Source organism: Bombus fervidus, chromosome 2 (assembly GCF_041682495.2).
Source record: "Bombus fervidus isolate BK054 chromosome 2, iyBomFerv1, whole genome shotgun sequence".
Taxonomy (NCBI): domain Eukaryota; kingdom Metazoa; phylum Arthropoda; class Insecta; order Hymenoptera; family Apidae; genus Bombus; species Bombus fervidus.
In genome coordinates, this window is record NC_091518.1 from 9,954,714 (window position 1) to 9,980,780 (window position 26,067).

The window sequence follows — 26,067 nt, forward strand, 5'->3', positions numbered from 1 at the left end:
TGCATTTCACATTACTTTCAAATTTGCATTCCTACGTTGCTAATTATTCTTCAATCAAATATAAGTGCAATTTATACGCAGATGGAACGAAGCTCAGTGGAGACGAAACACAGCTATCGTTAATAAAGCGACGAACGTGCGTATCTTTACGATTGTGTCTTGAAAAATGTCCTCCATTTACTTAACATGTTTGTATTGGAATATCTAGTTTATTGATCAAATCCAAGCCATTAAAAAAGAACCGTGACTGATAACGCTCGATGCGCACGAACGATGCGAAATTACTGCCATTTTCTACCAATTCACACGTTTAATATATTTGTTAACATCGTAAGAAATTCACGAAATCACGCGTGTTTTTCTCAACGTGTCTCCAACAATTTCTTTCATTTACTTCATATGTTTCTATATTAATTGTATCGATCATTGATCAACGACGAATCGTGATCATTATATTTGCGATTTCGACGAATGCTTTTCGCGTTGCATTAAATTTTATTTCATTTAAATCGTAACGTGTCTTTCCGAAATAACACGCGTGTATTTCTAAAGAAATCTTGAAAATTTTCTCGAATTTTATCGACCAATATCGCATCAACCAATCGGTGTTCGTTTTGCACGTGAATTAAAATTGCATCAGGAAGTAATGATTCTTTTATTGAGCAAAGATTACGTAAAGCAAGCTTTATATATAGCCGGTAATAGTCTTCTCGCGTCGGCTTAATAATAAAATTGCTTTTCAACCGTCGACAACACGTCACAGTGTTACGTTCTCTATTTGCAACAAGTACGTGACTTGGAACAACAGTGGTTCACCGGAGGAAATGAGATAAATTTGAGACATAAATTCATCGTTTCTATTCAAGAAAGTCTGTCTTATTATTCCAGCAAACAGCATGCTGAATTTGCTCACGTGACAAATGCAATTTACGCGAAGATGTTGATAAATCAGTATTCTTCTAAACACAATTGCATAGTAATTGAATGGTATATTTTCTGGAAATTGATCGAATCGTCTTGTCGTATTTAATAATAATCCCAAGGAATGGTTTTTAACTGTACATCTACTGCTAATATCGTTGAATTATGTTTTTATGCCGTAGAAATTCGACTTTGCCACTTTTATTACATACACGACACCGGCAATTCATTTCAGACTTTAAGATTCTCATCTTCATCGCTGCAATTATTAAAACTATGAGATCTCCATTTGACCTCAATTTGATCTCAAATTGATTTCAAATGAAATTTCAATTCAACCTTCGAGTTTTTATAAATTTTCAAACTCCACTTCCACCAAATATAAAAGCATCAACTTGAACCAAATTATCAAAACGATACAAACTCGATCATCCGCTAACAACATTCTGCCACACTAATCTGATCACGTTCACAGTTCTATTCCAGAAAACGTTAGATATTAGAAATATTCTTAAATATATTGGGTTGGCAACTAAGTGATTGCGGATTTTGTCATTAGATGGTAATTACCATTGAAAAGGAAGAAAATTGAAAGGGAAGAAAAATTATTATTACTTTTTGGATATATCCAATTGTATAAAGTAAAAGTAGGATCTTGTTGATATTGGAATTATTGCTTGAATTAATGCAATTCAAATGGGTGAATTAATGTAATTGACACTGAGAAAATTGAACTCTGATCTCACTCTTGATGTCCATATACATGTATTGGGTTGGCAACTAAGTGATTGCGGATTTTGTCATTAGGTGGTAATGACAAAGGTAATTTCAAGCAATGATTCCAACATCAACAAGTTCCTACTTTTACTTTATACAATTGGATATATCAAAAAAGTAATAATAATTTTTCTTCCTTTTCAATTTTTTCTTTTTTAATTGTAATTGATTATAATTCGTAAGATATTAAAATTAACATTAGGGAAGGAAGAACGGAAATAAAAAAGGGCGATACGAAGAAGCAAGTTACATTTTAGGTTTCTCTTTTGCCGCTAATTCGTACTAAGAATAATATTAATATTTTAGATTTAGCATAAATGCCTGGATTTTATATAAGGAAACCACAGATGACCAGATATCTAGAAAAGATTTTATGCTTCAATTAGCAAATGAACTTGCCGTTGACAATAAAAAATCAAGGATAGAACATAGAGCATCTGAGATCCAAAGTAGGTCAAAGAACTCACCTTATTCACGCAAATGGTGTCAGATAGGGTACTTTAATAATAATAAGATTTGCGATCTTTGTAAAAAATATGTATGCGGAAAATGCACGCAGAAGGTTTAAGTTTGTAAGAAATGTGATGAATGATAAATTTTGTACCTAATAATTTAAGTTATATTTGTATTCTATTTATTCTATTACGCTTATTACACTAATTATTATATTATTATATTATACTTCTTATATTTACCACCGAAAATTTATTTTAATATTCTTGTTACCAAAGGTTTTGGTACTGAATATTCTTCAGTATTGTACTTATTGTTATTATATAGTTTTTACGATCTCAGAACATGGAGTTCCTTTTATAAGATAAGAATAGATCAATAAATATAAAAATATTCTACTATTACGTATTTTTTAAAGACCAGTCATTTTGGTTGGCTTTGGCAGAGATAGTTACGTCTCAAATACCAGTAGTTCTAGTGTTAAACATAATACGAGCGGGACGAAAGTTCAATTTTTTCGATATGCATCCATGATTTCACGGCTATCGCCCTGTTACCTGCTTGTTTTACAATTTCTTCCGCGCTTCCTGCTAAATAATAAAGTTTTACGAGCCAGCGACTTATCGCTTTTGAACGTTCTGTCGTGTAAGTAGTTTTCTCAGGCATCGGCTGGAACGCGAATTCCTTCAAACGCGCCGCCTGAAAGTACTGTCAGTTTCTCAGTTGGAAAACGTGTAGTACCGCGGTGGCTAAAGTAAAACGTGGGATATCGTTGGTAGAATTCGACGTTCGGCATCGAGTGTCTGTACAATGCCACGTCTGGAAGAAATAACCCCATACCATCGGATCGTCAGCCATAAACGTCCGACGTTAATCCCGCGGAGCTGCTTATCAATTTTATTGTCCCTCCCTCTACCATCATCGCGATTTTTCTCGTTTCTTCTATTATATATTATTGTTCTTCTATTCTACTAATAATAGTAATTTTGCTCCATTTCATATCGATTTTAAAATATCTTCTTTCGTGAATAGGAAAGAATTTCATTTTCTGACGAAAATATAGCGAACATTGTAATTGGTAAAATATCAAGACAGTGGATTTTTATTAGAATGTGATATGTTTTTTAACATCGTTGATACGACAAGATCGTAATTTTAATCGTATTTGATCAAGTTCCACGTTAGTAGATTTTTATTAAAATCTGATAACAAGTTACATTCGTGTCTGATAGCAATTTCTGGTAGAAGTATCGAAACAATACGCTTGATTCTGCAGACAACTGACGCTGTAATTTAATCACTGGGATAACTTTCGCATCGGGCAACGTGTCGACTGTAACACGACTTCTCCGAGACGAATTTGCAATGTAAACCGCGCGGAAACGACACGTGTACGATTCCTAGAGGCGCATAAAGCGGTCGATTATGTGGCGCGCAGGGTTGCAAGAGAAGTTTTTACAAACTTTTACTCTTAAATTACTACCATTATTCATATGCATTGTGAAAATGATTCTTTGCAATCGAAGATGCATGTTATTTTGTTTGTCCAAGAGACATCTGAGTTCTGAATTTCTTCCCCTCAGAATCTTTACATTTCTCAACAAAATTTCAAACATCTGATTTAACAAATGTGTTATTATAATATAGTAGAATTATTAATTAAGTGATTAATTTCTTGGAATTTTTTAAAAATCCAGAACATTAGCTGCCTCTAAAGCGTACGAAATATTTTCCCCCATGAAACATTAAAATTACCTTCGCAACATCGGATTTAACAATTCTCAATGTTTCTTTGCAAACTTTAATAACCAGAAATTACGTATGAAAAGATCCAACCAATTCCTATTCCACCTTTTTATTTACAATTATCTTTTATTACCAAGAATTCGGCACAAAGCAGGGAAAAATCCTGCAACCTGTTACTCCGTGAAAATTAACCGGTTCTATCGTGAAAATCATCAAACCATTAAATCTCAAGATACATATTGCACGTACATAGAACAAGGTAAACTAAACCAAAGCAAAGCAAACTAGATTAAACTAAATGAAACTAAATTTTCAATATTGGACGAGCGTTTGTAACTTCGTAAAGAACAAAAGCTATTTAGCTTCTGCTGTTAGCACTATACACGATCATTAGGTGAAAATATTTCTAAAGGTCGATCTCTGATACGACGTGGTGTACTGTTAAGATCGACACAGGCACCGCTTTTCGAGTAATTGTGTTTTCGTGGTCGCGCAGATACAAAGGGGAATTATGCAACTCGTGCAACTCAGCTGCGTGAGTCGTAGTGATTGCACAATTGCTTGCGACAGGGTCGTCGAGAGGGATCAAACGCAACTCCATTCTGCCACTGTCTTCCTGTGCACGCGGCTGCAAGTAGAATCTTCCGGTTTCAAACTGGCAAGAGAGGCAATCGAGGAGACATGCTCGGTAGACTGTAGCTTTTTGAAATACGTGTTACAGTTGTTGAACAGCTCTGGAATAGAAAGTGCTTCGTGTGTACTTCGAATTCTGTGGTTCTGTTGTTCTTTGAATTTAGTTCTCGTGCACTTCCAATTGACCCTTTTTTTTTTCTCTTCCCAGTGAATTATTTTCAATCTTCGTTATTCGAACTGTAATTTTCCAATTTGACAAAATCATACGTTTCCTAGATGTTTCCTGTCGTGTAAGCATTGTCTTTTATTTGCTGAATTCTACAAATCTTCAGGAAATTCTCACTTGCTAACATCTTACATTTCAGTGTCCACGTTTTAAATAAATAACGTAGCAATATATAAACGTCCATATCGATTACTCAATTAATTAAAAATTAATTTAAAGAATACAATTTGGACGAATTTGACGATGGATCTCACGGGAAAATTATTTCTGTTTGCAAGAAAAATTTGTAATTTAAAAAAGTTTGTACGAGTAGATCTGAAATTTCATACAAAGTGGAGTTGATGGAACTGGCTCACGCGATACAATGCCTTTCTTTCTCGTCCAATAAAATACAATTCGAACATCGTAATCGCTTCCTTGTCGTTGTAAAGCTGTCAGTTATTGAAAAATATTATCGAATTATCGACTTTCTCTAGAAATATCGAATTATAAATTTCATCGAAAATTAGTCGTATTATAAATCTCATCTGGAAACTTGGTGTTAATAACAACAATTCGATCGTTTCGATTTCGGCCGGCAAGCCGATCGTAAAGTCGATCGTGGCCCATAAAAACGGGAAAGCAGCTCGATAGTTCAGCGTCGACGTTGCGTAAAAGATACGGTTATTGCCGATAGCGCGGGACTTTGAAATATTCAGCCCGACCAGGCTACGCCACGGTATGAATATAATTCCGGGCATTGTCCCGCAAAAATTGATTCCTTCACACGCGTGCGCCAGCCAACTGTGCCTCTGACAAACGTGGAAAAATTAAATCTCCGAGCGACGCTTGTTCCAGGACAGAGAGCTGCACCAAATTAAATTGGACTTACAGGTGGCATTGACGGACACGGACACGGATCATTTAAATTTTAAAGTAGTCCCGTTGTAACTGTCGCGAAATTCCACCACTCCAGCGATTCTCATCATGCTCGTACGTTTGTAACGTGAAAAATCTAGCGAATTTCCCTTGTCCGGCTCTTTTTTTTATTTCTGTGTTTTTAGTCCCTGATTTTGGCAAACTTCGTCCGTAGTTTCTCTCTCTTTTAACGTTGAGCCTGATTTTTCAACTGTGATGTTCCTGCTTGTTGTGCTATTCTCAACGATAGGAGACATATTCCGTAACGTTTGTAGGTTTACCCGAGAAACGCGTGTTTCTCCATTCTCTCTTTAGTTGTAGGATTCGCTTGTATTTTTTTTTAGAATGGCTCAGGAAACTTTTACGTGTATGCATCGTGTGCATCGCATAGAACAGTTTGGAATTTCATTATACCAACTATTACGATCGTATCGGTGCAATTTGAAACCTACGACGAAGAGCAGGATATCGTATTAAAATTCTTCGGTTTAATAATAAAGTGACGTTAGAATCAGAAGATAAATAAAAATGTACTTTGGAAAAATTCGTACATGCGTCGTATAAAAAATCAATGTAACGTATATAATAACTTGAGGTTCTTATATAACTTCTCTATAATTTAAACATTATTTCAAAAGTAAATGAGGTGGGTAGGTCGTGATAGGTACTGAAAAATCACTCGGATATATTTAATAATAGATATTTACTATAATATATTCCCTGTGTACACGATGCATAGAACTCGCAATTGTTATGCTAGCGGTTCGCGATTATTATTAGTAGCGGCTCGCGATTCGCGATTACAAGTTCGACTTCTGGTCGATGCGTTTCGATGCGCGATATAAGCTCGGATGATGATTGCCTAAGATGCCGAGGAACTCTTTCTTTTTTTTTTATTTGCGTTTAATTTACAATCAATTCTCGTAGAGAATTTTAAGTAAATTTATCTGGCGTGGTACTATGACATGATTAATAAGTGTTTTTAGTATGTTTGATTCTTCTTGAATCTAATGCTTAGGTCTAAGGTGTAATTTCTTTTTAGCCTGCGGATCTGTTCCGACGTGTCGAGTAGTTGAGTAATTAGAGGGTTTTGGTGGTTGTTAACTCTTGTGCTATGTCTATTGCTGAATTTGGATATTTCTTCTTTGACTGTGGGTATCTTGAGGTCGTGATGTATCATTTCGTTGGTGACGTACCAAGGTGCATCTATTAGGATCTTAAGGTTCTCGATTGGAATCGTTGAAGAATTTCTATGTTGGAATTATTCGCTGTTCCCCATAGTTGGACTCCATAGGTCCAAACAGGTTTTAATATGGCTTTGTATAATGTAATTTTACTTTGCGTGTTTAAGTTGGAATTTCGGCTGATGAGTCAGTAGAATTTTCTAAATTTTGCTTTGAGTTGTTTGGATTTATCTAAGATATGTTGTTTCCATGTCAATCTTCTGTCCAGAATCATGCCCAGATATCTGACTGACTGTTTATCTGATATAGGTATATTGTTTATCGTCACCTGTGACCTGTAATGACAAGTTTGTTTTCGTAGCGTGAAAGTTATATGACTGGGTTTGTTTTCATTGACTTTGAAGCGCCATTTATGGAACCACTCTTCCATAGAGTCGAGACCTCGCTGGAGAGTAGAGGAGGAATTGTCGGGTCTGAGTGCGAGGCTAATAAGGCTGTATCGTCAACAAATGTCGCTGTGGTTATCTCTGTCGAAGTTGGTAAATCTGCAGTGTAGATGTTGAACAGCAGGGGTCCGAGGAACTCTGATCAATTATTACGAACTGCCGACTATTACTTTGGACCGATATGTAACGACTGACTTTCCGTCACGATGATGCCGCGAAGGAAAACTCTGTTGGGGTGTGTCTTAGGATGCAAGATCATCGGATTCGTTGAGGAAAGCCTTGGTTCGGAAAGCGAGGGAAATGGACGTGGTTGTTAATTGGCTAATTTTGTGTTGGTGGTTGGAAAGGGATGCTAACTGCTCTTGAAAGAAAGTCGTTAGCGGGAAAGACTGTTTGTCCCATTGGAGAACCTTAGCGAAATAAATCCTCAGATTTATAGCAGGTCCTTAGGTTGGCTGAAAATATTCCGTGAGGATGTATCGACATGTGGCAATCATCTTATCCGAAGAATAAGTTCTTTGTGTAGCGAGCCACGGGACAGAAACTGTTGGAAAGTTTACTGTCGAGTGCAGCTACATAAATTTATAATTTAAATTTGAGGTGGATAGGGTCGTCGTGATAGTGTGCTGCTGCCGTATAGGCCGAGATTTTTGTCTTCATCCTGGTTGGCTTCTTCTCATTTAGGAATCGTGGAGAAAAAGCCAGACAAAAGAATGCCGGGATTTGAACCTGGTCTTGGACGTTCGTAATCAACGGTGCTAACCACAGCTGTACCATTGTCCGGTCATAGATAGGGTGTCTTTATGTAGCAAGCCATGGGACAGAAACCGTTGGAAAGTTTTACTGTCGAATGCCGTTACAAATTCGCCTGCAATTTTTCTTTTAATTATCTTCCTATTCAGCTTTCTATTTGATTCCTTTCTCATCTGCAAAATGATGATTTCTAGAACAAAGGCCAGTTTTATAGAAAACAAAATTCCTCCTTGTCTCCTCGTAATCGTACCATAACAATGTGAAACCACATTGCGTGGGACGCGTTAAGGAGGGGCGACGAGTCAAGCAAGCCGAATTAGCTTAATCGACTCCTGAAGATGGATCGTCCGATCCTTCTTCGACGTCGTATGTTTGTAGTAAATTGGCTCCGGATTCCCGTGGGCTTGTGGAGCAGGCACGATCGGTTCTCCATGTTGTTAATGACTTGTCTACGCGCGCCGCTTGCCGATCCTTTAAAGGGCCGATCGAGCATAGCGCCGGATTGGTTACAACCGATGCTCGTGTAATCTCGCGCGGCAAATGGGAAAAGCTCGGAGGAGCTGATCCAAGCGAGAAATATTTCAAACGCAACGACACGGAAGAAAATTACAGGAGCTGCCGGTGTTACTGCCACGCTCAAGTCGAACGAAAGAAAACTTGGAACGACCATCTTCCAACGAGATGTACGCAGGAAGTTGGCCTGACTTTATGAAGATCCCTATACAGGGTATCTCAGTAATCATGGCGATTCTACGTGAAAAGACAAGTTGACGATGTAGAGTGACATTTCTTTGCAAAAAATGTTGCTTCGTTTTCGATAGAGTTGAATTTGAAGGATAAAACTTGTTTTGTTCTGCTTCTGAAAACAAGTGGAAAATGTAGAACACAATTTGTTTATAGGACGCTCCGTTTCCTATGGAACAAAATGAAATTTCAACATTTGTCAAGTATGTATCAGGTCGTCCGAAAAGTTTCTTTCGTTTTATAAGGAAATAATGGATACACATTTTCCGTTTTATATTATTTTATCGAATTACGTATGATCCATTTTGTTCTATCAGAATAAAGATCACAACGTTCGACAGATTAGGTTTCGTGTTTGTATAAAGATGCATCGCTGTAAAAGACGTGTCTGTAAAAGAAAGACACTTTTCGGACAACCTAATACATAGAACACCTGTGTTGCAAAGCAGTTCTTAATTAAACGTGTTCGATTCGTTATTCTTTCGAAAACTAGTCCTCAAATCGGCGAACTCTATTCTACGTTTTCGACTTGCCTCCATGTGTAATATCAATTTGTCAGATTATATTTACAAAAATTCTTATGAATATCCGTTTGCTTCGAAATTTCTTTAACACGAACGATTCTCTTTCAGATCTATCCTGGCTTGAAGGAGGAAGGATCTGTTTTGGGTGGTGCCACGCAGAGAGTGACGAGGTAAGTACTTCTGCATATAGATACACACATATGTACATAACTTTGACAAGTATCACTTATACGTGTGCAATTAACACTAGAACTACTGATAGTTAACACGAAGATATTTCTACCAAAACTAGTGAAAATGACTGGTCTTTAAAAAATACGTAATAATAGAATATTTATATATTTATTGATTTATTACTTACAAAAGGAATTCCATGTTATGTAGTACATTTCTGGTATCATTAATCCATCTGAGATCCCTAAACGAGGGTTGACACATTTATAAAATTGTAGAACCAGTCATTTTCACTGGTGTGGTATTTTTACTGTTAGCATCTAGCGATCTAGCGATCGGTCCGGAATTTTCCTGATAACTGATATCATCATATCGAATGATACGCAGTAAAAATTTTAAAAACGTATTGCAAGTTATTGAAAAAGAGGAAACTGGTTAATTGGGGTTCGATAAGCAGATTGCAGGACCCTTTTACACTTTGACAAGTACCAGTAATTTTGACTGCTATTGCTATAAGTAGCCTTGATACAAAATTATTTTCAATTTGAATATACAAAAAAGAAAATAAAATTCATTATATTATTCTTTTAGTTATCGTTGCGAAAGTCATCATTGTGGGAAAGAAATTTAACATGAAGTAGGAATTTTAAAATAAAATTGTAAAACTAGTCAATTTGGTGGTGCGGTAGTTCTAGTGTTAAGTAAATGGGTGGCTTGTTCGAGAGGTTTGTCGGTGCCGCGTAACACAGTTTAAGCGTCCGTTTTTAAGAGTCAGCTTGTTGGAAGGCTGCCCGTACTACGGACTAGAATCGCGCCGGCTGTTAATAACGTCATGTACGACGTACGAGCCGAGATAATAAGAATCCTGAACAGGTCGACTCGTTGTTCATTAATCCCCTGCTTTTATTATTTCCCTTTCGGTTCGTGTTTTACTACCAAACGACCGTGGACCAGTTACGTTTCGTTCCGCGTCCAGTAAATAAATACGCGTCTTTTCAATTTTTATTAAGTAACTCTTCCTTTTTCCAGTATCTTATTGCGAAAAAGGTTTCTATTTAAATTGGAATCTTAAAGTTAATCGAGACATTCAAATATGAAAATTCCATTAAAATTCTATCGGGAAGTTCTATCAGAACAAACTGTAAAGGTGAAATTAATAAAGATGATTGCGACCTTGATGTTAAATTAAGATAAATTTTAAATGAAGAAGTTTAATGATTAAGTCTGTTCGACTTTTAAAATCTTACATGATTTCAGTTCAAATCGACGGTTTGAGATTGGTTTCTATCTATAAAAATTAATAAATTATTTCTACGAAAGGAATATAATTTGTAATTAAATTATAAAAATTATAAATATTAAAATAATATAAAACAAAAAATGTTGCACATCTATTATTTTCTTACAAAGCGAAAGAAACCTAATATTTAATATTATTCGGTAATTGCCTAGAAACGAAGATTTTTGTCCATTTCGATGGCCTTGAAACACGTCAAGGTGATCCATTTAACTGTTCCCTATACATTGTACATACGTTAATACTTGCATGTTACCGTCTGTCGGTCTTAGTTTCCACGATATTCACAACAAGCTTTAATTACATTTAATTTCCATTACACTTCATTCCGATATAAAGAAGATCGCATTTTTACGTAGTCCAATCCGAACTTGGTGTTAATTGTTTGTAACATAAATAAAGGTAAATCAATGGGTTACAGATTGGTTTAGATTAATATCCGATAGCCCTCGGTCGGTAACGGTAGCACAACTGACGCATTTTTATATAGCCTGCCCTAACCTTACCTCATTGATATTAATCATCTTTAATCTAAATAAAAAAAAAATAAGATAAATCAACGATTTACAGGTTGAGCTAGATTAATACCGTTTCACGGCGGTGGCCGGTAACTGCTGCGTAACTGAAATTTTATCTACGTATTTATATTTATTTATTCATATATATTGGTCTAGTTTAACGGTTTACTCGAAACGTTAACGAGCTATGGCATCGAGGCTCTTGGCAACGCACGAAAACGACGCTACAAGCTTCAACGAAAAGAACGTTGCAGAGGGTTTCGTCTCGAGCCACGAAATTCGTTACGCTGACGAATTATCGTGGCCCTGGCTGATCGATAAGAACCGGCAACTGTTCCTAATTAGGCGAGACGCGTGTTTCGTAGCGCGCCATAATTTCTCTGCGTTGCACCGCGAGTGCAACGGTAATTTAAGATGTAACGGTGGTACACGGCTAATTGGTCAATATTTGATGTTTCCCGGAGGAAACTGGAGTAACAGCGGCTAATTCGTACGAAACATTAAGAGGGCAATGGTAAACAAGTGTTGCACAGTATCATGGCCACGGTGCTTCATTTTCTTCGAATTATTTCCTATCCTCGATTACAAATGCGAGCATATTTTTTCCAGACAATTTCGACCGCGGTAAAAATCGTTGTTTGTGGGAAAGATGGAAATTATACTGTGTCGTATAATGACATGTTATTTCGATTCACCTTCTGACGTGCTGTTTCAGAAAATGAAAGTGTCTTTCGTATGCATAGCTACCACCAAGCGTTATGTGATTCAGCGTTACATATAGTTTTCTTACGTTCTACATTCGTACAGTTAATTACTTATTTATGAAATCGACTGGAATGCAATAGGAATATTTATGAAATTTGTTGACAATTGTGGATCTTAGTCGCCGAAATAAATATATAGGAACACTTACATTACACGTAGAAATGATATTATAATACTTTCATCTTTATTTAATATGTGATTTACAAGATATTCGTAGATATCCATTGCACCATATTTTCATCACCATGCGTACGAAACAGTTGCATTCTTCTGTTTCACGAAACGCTGCGTGCGCTCGTACTCCCACACATACTAATTCTCGTATGCGTGTATCACTAATACGCGGCTAATCTGCTGTAGCACACAATATTACACATATTTCAATAGAAACAACGATATAGAATGGATCATACGCTTAAAGCCGATTCCTTCGCGGTTTTTCTCGAATCGCAAGAAATTCACGAATAGAAGAAACAAATGAAAATTTGGACAGTCAATGAAAAGAATTAGTCGACAGTTAAAGAATAATAACCAAAAAGTAACGGACATCATCGAAAAGAATAGCTTCGACGAGACTTAACCTTTCGAATTTCTCTAAATGGTACAATTTTCCATTGGTTGAATTCAATCGCGCAAAGATGGAAAGAAATACTTTGGAAGGAGTACGGATGTGATTACTTGTTTTTACTGGTCGAAAGTGTCATATGCGTGTAAATTCTGTAGAATTCGAACTACCCAACAACCAACATTTTTTACCTTTGTTTTGTTTTACCTGCGGTCGTTTGCCGATTAGAATAGATCACGAGACTTAGAAAATCGATTATCGATTTTCCAGGTAAAATTTGCAGATTTGTTATTAACTGTTATTGTATTCAATTTAATTATTCCCGAAACAAACTCGATTTTCCAGAATCGACAACAATAATTGCAACAATAATAAACCTCGTCTGATCGAATCTATGTATTTCTGAAATACTATAAAACCATTGAAAAGCTACATATTTCTATCATAAAAGATCAGATATCGTAAAAAGGAAAAGATCGATCGACTCTGACGAAACTCATCCTCCAATCATCCTTAAACGCTGGTATTTTCCAACTTTCAGTCGAGCTTTCTGTTGGAATACAATTTACACGTTGAAGGAGGTAAAGCGGCTTCGAGCTGGCAGCTTGGTTATTTTTCTTCTCTTGCTTTGTCGCGTGAACCAAGCGCGTGCCCGGTTTTACACGGAGAGAATCGCGGTGGACAAGCTCGCAAATCGCTCGCGGGACTTTAAATCCCCGTTTCGTTGGATACGTCGCGATTCCATCGCGCCGTGGTTTTCGTGTCGCGTTATTTCTCTCCTACCACCGCCTTCTTTTCCTATTCGTTGCATCTACCTTTTTCCGTACTTTCTCTCTTTCTCTCTCTCCTTTTTTTTTTTTTCGTTGTTTTCCCAGGTTTCTCGCGGGGATTCTTGTTTTTTTTTCTTTTTTTTCCCTCAAGAGGAACGAATCGAGCCAGCGACACGACGTCTGCTACGATTACGCGCGCGGAAATATTCGCGGAAATGACGATCCCGGTGGTAAAGGCTGACCCGTTAAACGTCGAAGGAAATCGATTTCCGACGAGCTAGCTCGTCGTCGGATGCTACGATTAATCGCACTTTCTCTCTTCTCCCTTTAAACGTGTTCGCGTGCAGGAATTTTAGAAATCTAAGTCAGAAATAGGGGAAAAGCAGGAATCGTTGGTGCACTTGCTGATACATTTTTTTCATTAGAATTTTTTCCTTTGAATTTCCTTGTGAAATATGCGGCAATGCAATAATATATTTTAAAGATTGAGAGCCTTCAAGGTGGAGATTTACGAAGAATTTCTTCCATGTTTAGACTTGTAATAAGTCGTAACTATAATTTGGAATGATACTCTAAACTGTGATTATATTTGTTAGAAAGATTCTACGATATTTGACATTCTAATTCATAGAGCAGGAGCAAGAAGAATGTATCGACATATTTTTTAATTAGATTTTCGTATCCTTTGAAATGACGTTACGAAAGACGTGTTTCAATCAACAATAAATTAAAATTCTAAACTATCAAAATCACCTACAATTAAACTTAGTTTCCAATAAAATTCCTACATTATCATATTTTAACAAAAAAAAAAAAAAAAAAAAAAAAAAAAACAAGCAAAAGAATATTCCAATGGATTATCAACGACCATGAATATCGTACGATGATTACGCTTTCTCATAGAATATCGTATCCTTTGAAAAGAAAAAATCTTTCAGAAAAAAATACCTTGTACTTTCCAAGACATACAACAATTAGCAATTAACACGAACAATTACCAACGAGAAGAAACGTGTCCCTATTTCTTCAGCAACTACAATTTGCATAAAAATATTGCATTAAAATCGACAACGCGTGTTTCTTCGTTAAACAAGTAGCTGCGCAAGGCGATATCGTGGTACGTAGCTGACTATCGTGAATTAAGATCTGGATCGCGTGACAGCTTTTGTTCCTATATACGGAGACTTGTTTCAGTCGATGGCGACAACGAAATCCGCGGCGTGGGCCGCGTTCAGCTTGGTTTTTCCACCCACGTCGCGTTCCATCGCGATACCTTTTTAAGGTCAATGGAACGAGCGTCGCTCAGGTGTCCAAAAATAAGACGATCCTTCTCTACCTCGATTTGGACGAGCTCCTGCTCAGAATCGCCACGATAGGGTTTGAGTCAGCAAACGATTACACCACGTCCGGTTAAGAGAGTTGCATTGCATTCGATAGCTTTGGAGTTTCATAGAATGAAAACTATTTCAACTGTCGATTCGATACTCTGTGCGGTATATGTACGATTTTGTTCGCAACCATTAGGATACTTGTAGAAATTATTGAAATATTACTCAGATATATTAATAATAATTCGATATTACCCATGAGATTATTATCGAAGTATGTAGCAATTTCTCTAGTTATAATTATAGTTATATCTTGTTTAAAGCTTTGCACAGAGATAAATAGAATGTTGGGCAGACGAGGAATTTATATATTCAGTGTTGTAAAAAACGCTTCATCTTTACGTAGCTTATTTGCGATAAGATTACATTTTTTCGAGATGAAAAATGACCCAGCGATAAAAATATTCTTCGCGGATGAAGATATTTAGGGATGACAATCTAGCAAATAACTTTCGAGTAAAATTTATATTTCCCGGGCAATTTATTTATCACTTGCTGCGCAATATTATTTCCCTATCTTGACACGAGACCGATATTTGTCTTCGTTCAAGATACAAATATCCGCAGACTGAAATTATGAGATATTGCTGAAATATTTTTCAATCTTTCGCAATTTCTGATTAACCTTCCGAAGCACCGACATCAAAAATCCACTCTATTTTTAAGTGTTTAACAATTTGTCGATTCGATATTCGTGGAAATTGTTGAACAAAATCGACATAATTCCACTCGCGCAGACATTTCCACTGCTTCGAGAGTCGCGGCAGAAGCAAAAATCGGTGTTGCAGCAAAGGTCGACGAAAACGAGAAAGGTGGAAAGTTCAACGAAAATGCCTTGATGCTCGTAACGTTCACGCATAAACATGTTACTGTACACCTGTGCTTACAGCGAGATGAGATTCGCCGCTTGGAATATAAAACAAGCGAACGTGCATAAAGTCCAGCTCGCTAAACAACCAAATTCGTGACTGACCGTCGATTCTCCGACCGAATCACGGATTCATAAACTTACTGGAAAATTCTACAGGAAAAATTCGATTTTCTGTTCGACCTATATATTTCTATATCGAAGTATGCCGGAGAAAAATTAGCTATACAAAATACGCGTACATATTCATAGCTCTTTTTAACGCGCCGTGTCTTCTCTACAGTTCCAAATCCATTGAATCTTTAAAGTATCTTTCATGGCTTCATCGCCGCTAAAACATTTGAAGATCCACGATAAAATCACTCTGCCACTTGTAACTGAATGTCATTTAACACTTTATCGACCGATAGCCGATTAATCGGTTTTTGTCGCCGACGCTTACCGATCGATAGTCTATTAATCGGCTTTTTGTCGCCGACAACCTTTCTCATTATTTGAGCAGCAATTTGTTATTTAGTACTAAGGTACCTTGCTCAGTTGCGTCAGTTACGTTGCTTTGTAAGCTCCTACAGTGTTATACTAATTTGAAAAACTTACCGTTCGCAATGAAGGAAAAGAATGGTATTGGAGAGACTCAACCGAAACAGAGCCGACGCCAGGGAGAATCTGCGCCTGAGCTGCCGGTCGGACGTGCGTATGCTATTGAACCGCTAGCGGTCGGTAAAGTGTTAACGCGAAAAGTCAAGAAGTTACGCTGTTTCCTAAATTAAAAATGCCTTTTCAATGGTTGAAACTCGATCGAATGTATAGGTGGTAATTTCTTTTTTACGAATTCGTCATAGCCGAATCTTTCCAAAAATTCACAACGGAATGGCTATCGTTTCGATTGCGAGGGTGTTAGTACATTTAAATCGGAGTTTCGGCGTATAGGGGAAACGGTTCTGTAAAGTTGGAAGTAAATGCAATGTGGAGTCGCGTCGAACGGAATCGGAATCGAGTTTCGCGGTCGCTTCGAAATTCGAAAAATCCAGGTGTACGCGTCACACCTTCGACGTTCGATTTGCACTCGTATCCAGATCGTATCAATCCTCCATCCCTCCGTCCTTTTTCTTTCAATTCTCCGCTGTCATTTTGTTTTCCCCAGGTGAAAATCTCTATTTTCTAATTTCGCCCTGCAATGCTTTCGTGTTCCACTTCCTCTCTCTCTCTCTCTTTCTCTTTCTCTTTCTCTCTCGCCTGCCTATTTTGCTCTTATCCTTTCGTTCTTTTTGCTAGCGTACAGGCTGATTCCAACTACTGCGCCAGGCTATTTCAATATTTCCGTTTCAACTAACGTGAGAAACGAATCGTCGACATTCTTTTACGTGTACTAATTGTGGGAATTTTATTTTGAATTTTTGAAAATTTATTGCAACTCTGTTAATCGTAAAGATTGTGAGATTTTTTTATCATTCAGTAAGGTTTATCATCGAGAAGAGCTTATTTGGAACTTTGAAAAGTTTATTAGAGTTGTACTGTGATAAAAATTGGGAGATCTTGTATTGTTCGGTAAGATTTATTATTAGAGGAAATTTATTTGGAATTTCACAGAGGCTAGGTATATTGGAACTGTACTAATCGTAAAAATTATAAAACGTTCCATTATTTAAAATATTCGTTGGTATCGCGTGAAATATAGAGAAAGTAGTGTTTTAGAAGCAGAAAATTATTGTAAAATTGACGAGATACGAAAGAAGAGTAGCATGTATAATTTAAAATACAAGAAAGAAAAAGAAATTGTAATTTTACTTGGCATCGATGCTTTTATAAGATAGTATTAGGTCGTAAAAATTTCTTTCCTTTTATCAGCAAATAATAGACGTACAACATTTTTTATTTTATATTATTTTATCAAATCATGTATGATATATTTTGTAGTAATAGAATAAAATGTTCTATTCAAATTGTTCTTCTATGTTAATTTTGTAGTAACAGAATAAAATGTTCTATACAAATTGTTTTCCTGTGGTAATTTTGTAGTAACAGAACAAAATGTTCTATTCAAATTGTTCTTCTGTGGTAACTTTGTACTAACAGAACAAAATGTTCTATTCAAATTATTCTTCTGTGGTAATTTTCTAGTAACAGAACAAAATGTTCTATACAAATTGTTTTCCTGTGGTAATTTTGTAGTAACAGACCAAAACGTTCTATCTAAATTGTTCTTCTGTAGTAATTTTGTATTAATAGAACAAAATGTTCTATTCAAATTATTCTTCTGTGGTAATTTTCTAGTAACAGAACAAAATGTTCTATACAAATTGTTTTCCTGTGATAATTCTGTAGTAATAGAACAAAATGTTCTATTCAAATTGCTCTTTAGTAGTAATTTTGTAGTAACAGAACAAAACGTTCTATTTAAATTGTTCTTCTGTAGTAATTTTGTATTAATAGAACAAAATGTTCTATTCAAATTGCTCTTTAGTAGTAATTTTGTAGTAACAGAACAAAACGTTCTATTTAAATCGTTTTTCTGTAGTAATTTTGTATTAATAGAACAAAATGTTCTATTCAAATTGTTCTTCTATGGTAATTTTGTAATAACAGAACAAAATGTTTTATTCAAATTGTTCTTCTGTCTTAAGTTTCTAGTAACAAAAGAAAATGTTCCATTCAAGCTATTCTATTCCTACAAAATGGATTATACATAATTCAATAAAATAATATAAAACAAAAAATGTTGCACATGTATTATTTCCTTATAAAACAAAAGCAACTTTTGGAACGACCTAATATATCTGTATTTTCATCCAGTCGCGGGAAAACGCGATTGCGAGGAAGCGCGTCAACGGGAGTCGTAAATTCCCGTTACGATTAAGATAATCGACGCCACGAACAGATCGATCCCTTTATTTCTTTTGGGATAATAGAGGTGGTTGATATGGTATAAAACTGCGGTTAACAGGTTATAATATCTATATTTTCAACAACTTAGTACAAGAAAGAATTACGCCGTTGCGTAAGATGTAAGTGTCGTAGACGAATGTTTGACAAGTGAAGAGCCGATGAAGAGACGCTGACTGTTCTCAGCCTACAGAATCAGGGTAGATATGCTGACTGATCTATAGACGCGATCGAGTCCGAAGAGATATACTGACTGTCCTGTCGTAGTAGAACAAGTCCCGAGCAGTTGTATGTAATAATATAGTAGAAGCAGTCCGAGATGTTGATTGATCAGTAGGTGACTTGACAGACTGAGATGTTGACTGATCAGTAGGTGACTAGGCAGTCCGAGATGTTCACTCTTTTCGAGTTAACTTGGCAGTTTTCGACTTGGTGCCGGTGTATTGACTGACTATCCACTCTCATGCAATTACGGAGGAAAGCTTGGTGTGGGTGGGCTTTTTGAACGAAGAAAGCGGATTCGTTGTTCACACTTTTCGTTAGAAAAGTGAGGGTAACGATCTGTGGTGCCCATGGTGGTTATAGTTAACGTTAATGATGATAGTAACGAATGATGATAGGAGGAGTAAGCCTACTACCAACGTTGCTCGTGGTTGCCATTGTTCATGGGAAAACCTGCTTTTCCCGTTAGATATATATCCGCCTTTTCTGTTAAATTTCTTCCGCTTTCTCCGTAATATTTAAGAGTGCATAATAAATCTAAGGACTGTTCTAAGGATCATCCACAAACCGATAACATTTATAGGATTAGAGAATTCTTCAGGATAAACAGATTAACTTAAAAAGCATGTGTTAAAACGCCTAAGTTAAAAAGTTCAAGTTTATGGTGGGTCCTTAGGTTTATCAGGGGTCTGAATAACGACATGTGGACCGTTAGCGGCCAAGCAACGAGGAATGGGGTGCTGATTGTCTTACGCGACACAACAATATCCATTTTCGACAGAGAATGATAGACTTTTATTGAGGTTATTAGATGTATGTAAATACAAAGGAACGCGTGGATAAATTGTAAGATAGAAAATATATATATTTTGAATATTAAAGTGTAAGTACAAAATTTGGAATACAATCTGAGCTGGTTCAGATTCGCACGCTAGTAGCGTTACCCTATGACTGAAAAACCCTGAAGCCAACGTTGCATGTGTACCGTTTACGGTTTGCTTTCGACGCAGGCTTTTGTCTATGCGCTGTCGATGACTTCAGTGCTTGAGAAAACTAAAGACCAGATGTAGAGTTTTCTTAGAAGTGATGACCACTTCAACAACTTTATTAAATGAAACACAATTTTTCTGTACAAAGTTCTCTTAATTTTTCTACGTTTACTTACAATGGGGTTAAAATAACGATGTAACCTTGCTCAATTATATTAGAATCACCCTGTACATTCGTTCGATCTACGCACACCACGATCCATTCGCAGCGTTTCTTGTTCCAGGAAGAAAGGCACACGTTTTGTCTTTAGAGAATTTTCGATGGCGCGTAAGATTTTCCAGCCGACAAACGTGTCACGAGCTCCTGTGTGTCTCTTTCATCCGCAAAACTGGGTTTCTGGGATAAATCGCTGTGATTTCTAGTTAAATTAACCCTACGGGAGCTGCAGGCTCTTTCTCCGACCTCGTTTCTTTGAATTCTTCTTCAAATTCCTTCTTTCTCAACTTCCTCTGAATTCTCTAATTCAAAAAAGAGAAAAATTCACCCGAGACAGTTTTGCGAATTTCATACAAATTTCCCATCGCAATTCTATCTCATTCTACTTCGTTTTATCTCAGCCGTATGAATTTCCGTGTATTTCATCAATGCAGATAATAATTGTTATTAGTTCCATTAATCTTTCCTCGGTTAAATTTTTATCAATTGAATTTCAAGTTTATATGTTTTAAGTTTCAGTTTAAGAGCGTACGATTATTTTATACCTTTGTAATCACTTTTGCATTTCGTTTTATGAATTTATCGTTACTATATTTACCAATTACAATTCCAACATAAACTTTCCATAGAGCGTGAAATTATTTGATATCATTGCGACAACTTTCATATTTTAACTTCGTGGAATTATTATCATCGTATCTCTTTGCAAGATACTACAATTCTTTAAGCAAAACCGCTTCTGTTCTACGAAATCTTAATCTTTCCCAAAGTCGAAGAATGTTCAAGAAATCTTGCGGGGTCAGTCCGCCGAACCATATCAATTCTCGTGATTCTCCTCTTTTTCGAGCTTTCTTTTCTTCTGCTCGGTTCGTGTGATCGAAGAAAAGATTCTTCGACGAGCGTCAATTAACCGTCATCACGAGAAACGCGAGACGAAGGGACGAAACACGAGAGCAGAAGGGACGAAGCTTTTAGAAACAGGGATTTCCCGGCGTCGATTCCCCCGTTTGCTTCGTAATTTCCCGTTTGTTCCCCCGAAAGCGAAGATTGCATTTAATTGCGCGGAAAGCGATCTCGATGCTCGGGGTTGCGAGTCGAGTCTCGATGATAGATCGGTGATTAAAACGCGTTACAGCTATCTCGTGATTGTTTTGAAAGGATTCAGAAACAAGATACAGAGTTTCCAAGATTTCAAGTCTCAGACTCTAATCCATCAAGGATGACTATACAGTGTAACGACGAGTGAAAAGTGTATAGATACATTTACATTTATATTTTCCTTTTCTCAATGTACGTACATACAGAAAGTACGTGAAAACAACGCGTATCCTAAATTTTCAATTTTCATTTTTAAATAATAGACGAATTAAAGATTCGGAGAAGTTTTCGTCTAAAGAGAATAATTCATCGACTATGTGTTTTCCTGTAGAATAAATAACGCGTCACTGGAATATACCGAAACGAATAGAAGAAAATAAAACTGAGTAGAATGAGAATATTTGAAAATATTCATATTTCCACGCAACGACGTATGATGCGAACACGTCGAAGGACATTTTTATTTTATAACATGTTACGTCATATTTAACACGGACGACACTCGATACGCGCATAATATAGTACGATTGTTTAGTATCATGTTTATAATAAATTTCACATCTACTAACAAGGATGTGAAAAAGAAACGATATGCAATATCTTCGTATTAACACTAGAACAACCGACAGTTAACACAAAAATATTTCTACCAAAACCAGTGAAAATGACTGGTCTTTAAAAAATACGTAATAATAGAATATTTATATATTTATTGATTTATTACTTACAAAAGGAATTCCATGTTATGTAGTACATTTCTGATATCATTAATCCATCTGAGATCCCTAAACGAGGGTTGACACATTTATAAAATTGTAGAACCAGTCATTCTCACTGGTATGGTATTTTTAGTGTTAGCATCTAGCGATCTAGCGATCGATCGGGAATTTTTCTGATAACTGATATCATCATATCGAATGATACGCAGTAAAAATTTTAAAAACGTATTGCAAGTTATTGAAAAAGAGGAAACTGGTTAATTGGGATTCGATAAGCAGATTGCAGGACCCTTTTACACTTTGACAAGTACCAGTAATTTTGACTGCTATTGCTATAAGTAGCCTTGATACAAAATTATTTTCAATTTGAATACACAAAAAAGAAAATAAAATTCATTATATTATTCTTTTAGTTATCGTTGCGAAAGTCATCATTGTGGGAAAGAAATTTAACATGAAGTAGGAATTTTAAAATAAAATTGTAAAACCAGTCAATTTGACTCGTGTGGTAGTTTTAATGTTAAATGAGATAAAAAGTATCCTTTAGAGAACCTTAATATCCTAACGTAGGAAATATATTACTATAATAAAACAAAATAAATGTAATAGGAAGATGGAACAGGAAAGATAATAAAAAATAATACAACATAGTGATACCAATAAATTGTACGTTTTATTATTTCCTCGAAAATAATTCGAACGTCAGTTTCCACTCGACTTAACGTGCACGATATATTTTGGTTGATCGGCGAGTATACAAGAGCCAGCGACACGTATATTTTATTTATGCACTGCGTTAAGCCGGGTTCATAGGATCCGCGACAGGACCTAATTTATGCAGGGCGGCATGCACGGATCAGCGATGCATCATTCCTGTTGTCCTCGTCGAATTCACCGAATCTGGGCCAAAACTGTCAAAGTATCGCGAAGATGCGACAGTAACGGATTGGATTTGGTTCGTCGATCCGATGGATCGTTGCACAAATCGCGTAGTCACTGCCATAGAAATGTTCAATCAAAATCCAGGTGAACGCAGGTTAAGATTAGCATCGTAGATTTTGATTTAATTTTATTATTCCATTTAATTCGATAGAATTTTATATTTAAACGCGTATCTCTAGGATTTGTTTCTAACTATTGGACAATTTTTCTGTCTAAATTAATAGATTGCTTTCTGGAAAATAATTGATCAGTAATTTGAATATTAAAATAGAGAAACTTTCAGAGAATGAGATTAATCGATTTGTCTCTCGAGTGGTTCAAATATAATTGAAATATTGTAGAAGATCCAGTTTAGGGAAGTTTAAATGCCAAGGACCATTAGAACAATTTTAATATATATATTTTTACAGGAAATAATTATTTTCGATTTTAACAAGGTTCTTCCACAAAGAGAGCAGAAAATTCGGTAAAAATTGCAAGAATTTTAAGCTGAACGCTGCTTAGGTCAATGGCATGTGTAACTGGTGGCTGTTTATCGTGGTGAAAAATTTGTCGTGGCTTCGTATACTACATACGCAGGGAAATATTACATATAAAATATTCAAGTGAAAAACGAGACATTTTAAAAAAGATATATATTAAGGGATTCAGAAGAAAACAGAAAATATAGATTCTTAATCCTTGATTTAAAGGCACAAAAATAAAAACCATGCACGTAACGTACGAAAATATTCAAATCACAGCGAATGAAACAGATACGACTTTTGTCAAATTATTCTTTTTTGAAAATAATAAATTTCTAGTAGTTGGAAATAAAAGCAAAACTCATTATAATACATAGTGGAATCAACGTTATAAAAAATAATCTGCTTCTCAATTCGAAAAAATCACTGCTTAGACGTCATTCCTGTAATCGTAAAAATATCGAAACCTGCATAGAAAATCCACATTTTAGTCAATACAAAAGTTATGTCTTTTTCTTTTTCTTTTTTTTTATTTCATCGCTATTATCATAGTCGTTAATATTTTTCCATTCGGTAAAAGAGTGAGCGCGTGAAAATGCCGGTGAAAATGACGCTGAATTTGAGAAACGCTGGTAAGATAGTACTCGGCGAAAAATCCAAATGAAACGAAGAGTACGTGCGCGTCGAAAGCTCCGATAACGGTGCACGTTTTAATAGTTTTACGATTGTCTCGCGAAGTGCATTAATAATAGCGGAAAACAGGCAGCCAATGGAAAATCCGATATCGACGCCCGGTTGCTCGCGAAATAATGTGTTTGACTTCTATTCGAATCGGCGATACGTAGGACGCGGGCAACGTGCGAGTTGTTAATCTTTCAATTTCCGAGTTCTCGAACCGATAAATTTCGCCAAAGTTATCGTTGTAATGGCGTTCCATTGCCGTCGAAAGAGATCCATGGAAAATTAATAGAATAGTCGATAATGCAAAGGGTATTTTGTATTATAGCAATTTATGTTTCACTGCTTCATTATGGACAATTTAAAAAACACAAAGTACAGACGTTTGAAGATAGTTGAACAAGCTGTTGTTCTCTGAAATTCAATTTGTGCGTGTGGGTTTGTGGGTACGTGGATTTGATCGCGTGTTGATAAAATTTGAGAGAATATTCGAGTCTCTGTGGCGGATGATGTGAGGATCAGTATTACAAATAACGAGAAACATTGCTGCTGCAACCGTCAAGTATATTAGAATAAATAAAATAAATATAAGTGTATAAATACCGTCGATAGACGTTTGTACAACGTATTCGCAAAAGTAGAGTAGGAACTCTCACGGATAACTCGATAACTCGTATGCGCAGATAATAACTCGGATAATAATTCGGTAATAATTCGCTCGCGATCGTGTCTGTTTATTTATACTGGTCGGGAGGGGGGGGGGAGTTCAAGTTCGTCTTAGAATGACGGTTGTCCTCAACAGCGACATTATTTTTACTCAGAGATAATCTAGCGATAATTTCGCGTGTCGAGGCGGTGTCCGTGATCTGAGGCACAACAACAACGTGAGTCGCTCTCGTCCTATGACTCATGTGTCGCTACAACTCTTAGAAATCGTTTAATTTCAGTCTCTCGATGGGTATCAGCACTGAATATTTACAACACCGAATTAATTTTCATTTGTAAAGGATTTAGTCGTGTTCAAATCACGCCGGGGTCACCAATGTACAGGATAGTTGATTTGTTCGAATAACGAGATAACTCGCTGTTGAAAACCGACCAGTATAAGTAAGGAATTCAGTATCTGTCAGTTATCAACGAGTTAGCAGCGATCTAATTAGCGATATACACTGTCTTTAGCGAATGTGTTAGTACGAGCGATTATTGTCTGTATTAATTTATTTAACATTTTAAATATACTTGACGGTTTTCAACAGCGAGTTATCTCGTTATTCGAACAAACCAACTATTCTCTACATATTATTTACATCGAAAGATGACGTTTCCAAGAGCCTGCTGCTTCTATATTGCAATTTCTGCATTCTAAATTCGAGTTTTCTTTCATGTAAGGGGGTACGTTCAAGTTCATTTAAGGGTTCATTTAAGAATGTTCTAAAACAGCGTCTTTTTCTGATTTTTTTTAGAAGATAAAGAAAGAAATGAAATTATTGAATTTTGAGGTATGGTTTTATATATACTTAAAGAAAACAACAAAATTTTTTTGAAGTAAACAAAAGATTATAACAGATTTCTAAGCCTATTTCATGGCCTGCAGTTTTCAATCGGCGGGAAAGATCCACCTCGTAATTTTTGACTGAAACGAAAAACCAATAAAGGATTAAATTATTATATATTTTTCTTCTCGATGAACTAAAAAAAAGGCAGAAAATAGTGTGAAATTAAAAATTTTGGTGGGTTTAAAGACAAAATGTGTTTTATAAAAAGAAAAAATAAACTTTAAGGTGCTATAACAATTGTTTAAATAAACTTTTTGACGAACTTTTTTAGTTCATCGAGAAGAAAAATGTGTAATAATTTGATCTTTTTTTGGTTTTTCGTTTTGGTCAAGAATTAAGAGGTGCATCTTTCCCGTCGATTGAAAGTTGGAGCCCATGAAATAGACTTAGAAATCTGTTACAATTCTTTTTTTTTACTTAAAAAAATTTTTTTGTATTCGTTAAGTATATATAAGACCATACCTCAAAATTCAGTAAATTCATTTCTTTCTTTCCCTTCTAAAAAAAAAAATCACAAAAAACGCTCTTTCACAACATTCTAATTCAGGACACCCCCTTAAGCACCGTCCCACTAACCATATACGTTATTTCTTTTAGTAGTTCCAAATGTATTCCAATATTATTTACTTATATCTAGAAATATATTTTTA

The 26,067-nt window shown here is 36.0% G+C and overlaps 1 protein-coding gene across 4 annotated transcripts in view; it reads left to right on the forward strand.

The window, feature by feature from the left end:
- LOC139998154 (uncharacterized) overlaps positions 1–26,067 on the forward strand; it is a 54,594-nt gene that overhangs the window by 16,675 nt on the left and 11,852 nt on the right. For 3 of the 4 annotated variants that reach the window (XM_072022495.1, XM_072022493.1, XM_072022491.1), the window contains one exon: positions 9,413–9,474. In XM_072022495.1, the coding sequence (XP_071878596.1) occupies positions 9,413–9,474 (62 nt within the window). Of the gene's footprint in view, positions 1–4,393; positions 4,586–9,412; positions 9,475–26,067 lie in introns of those variants that run through there. The other variant, XM_072022492.1, reaches the window with a different exon arrangement.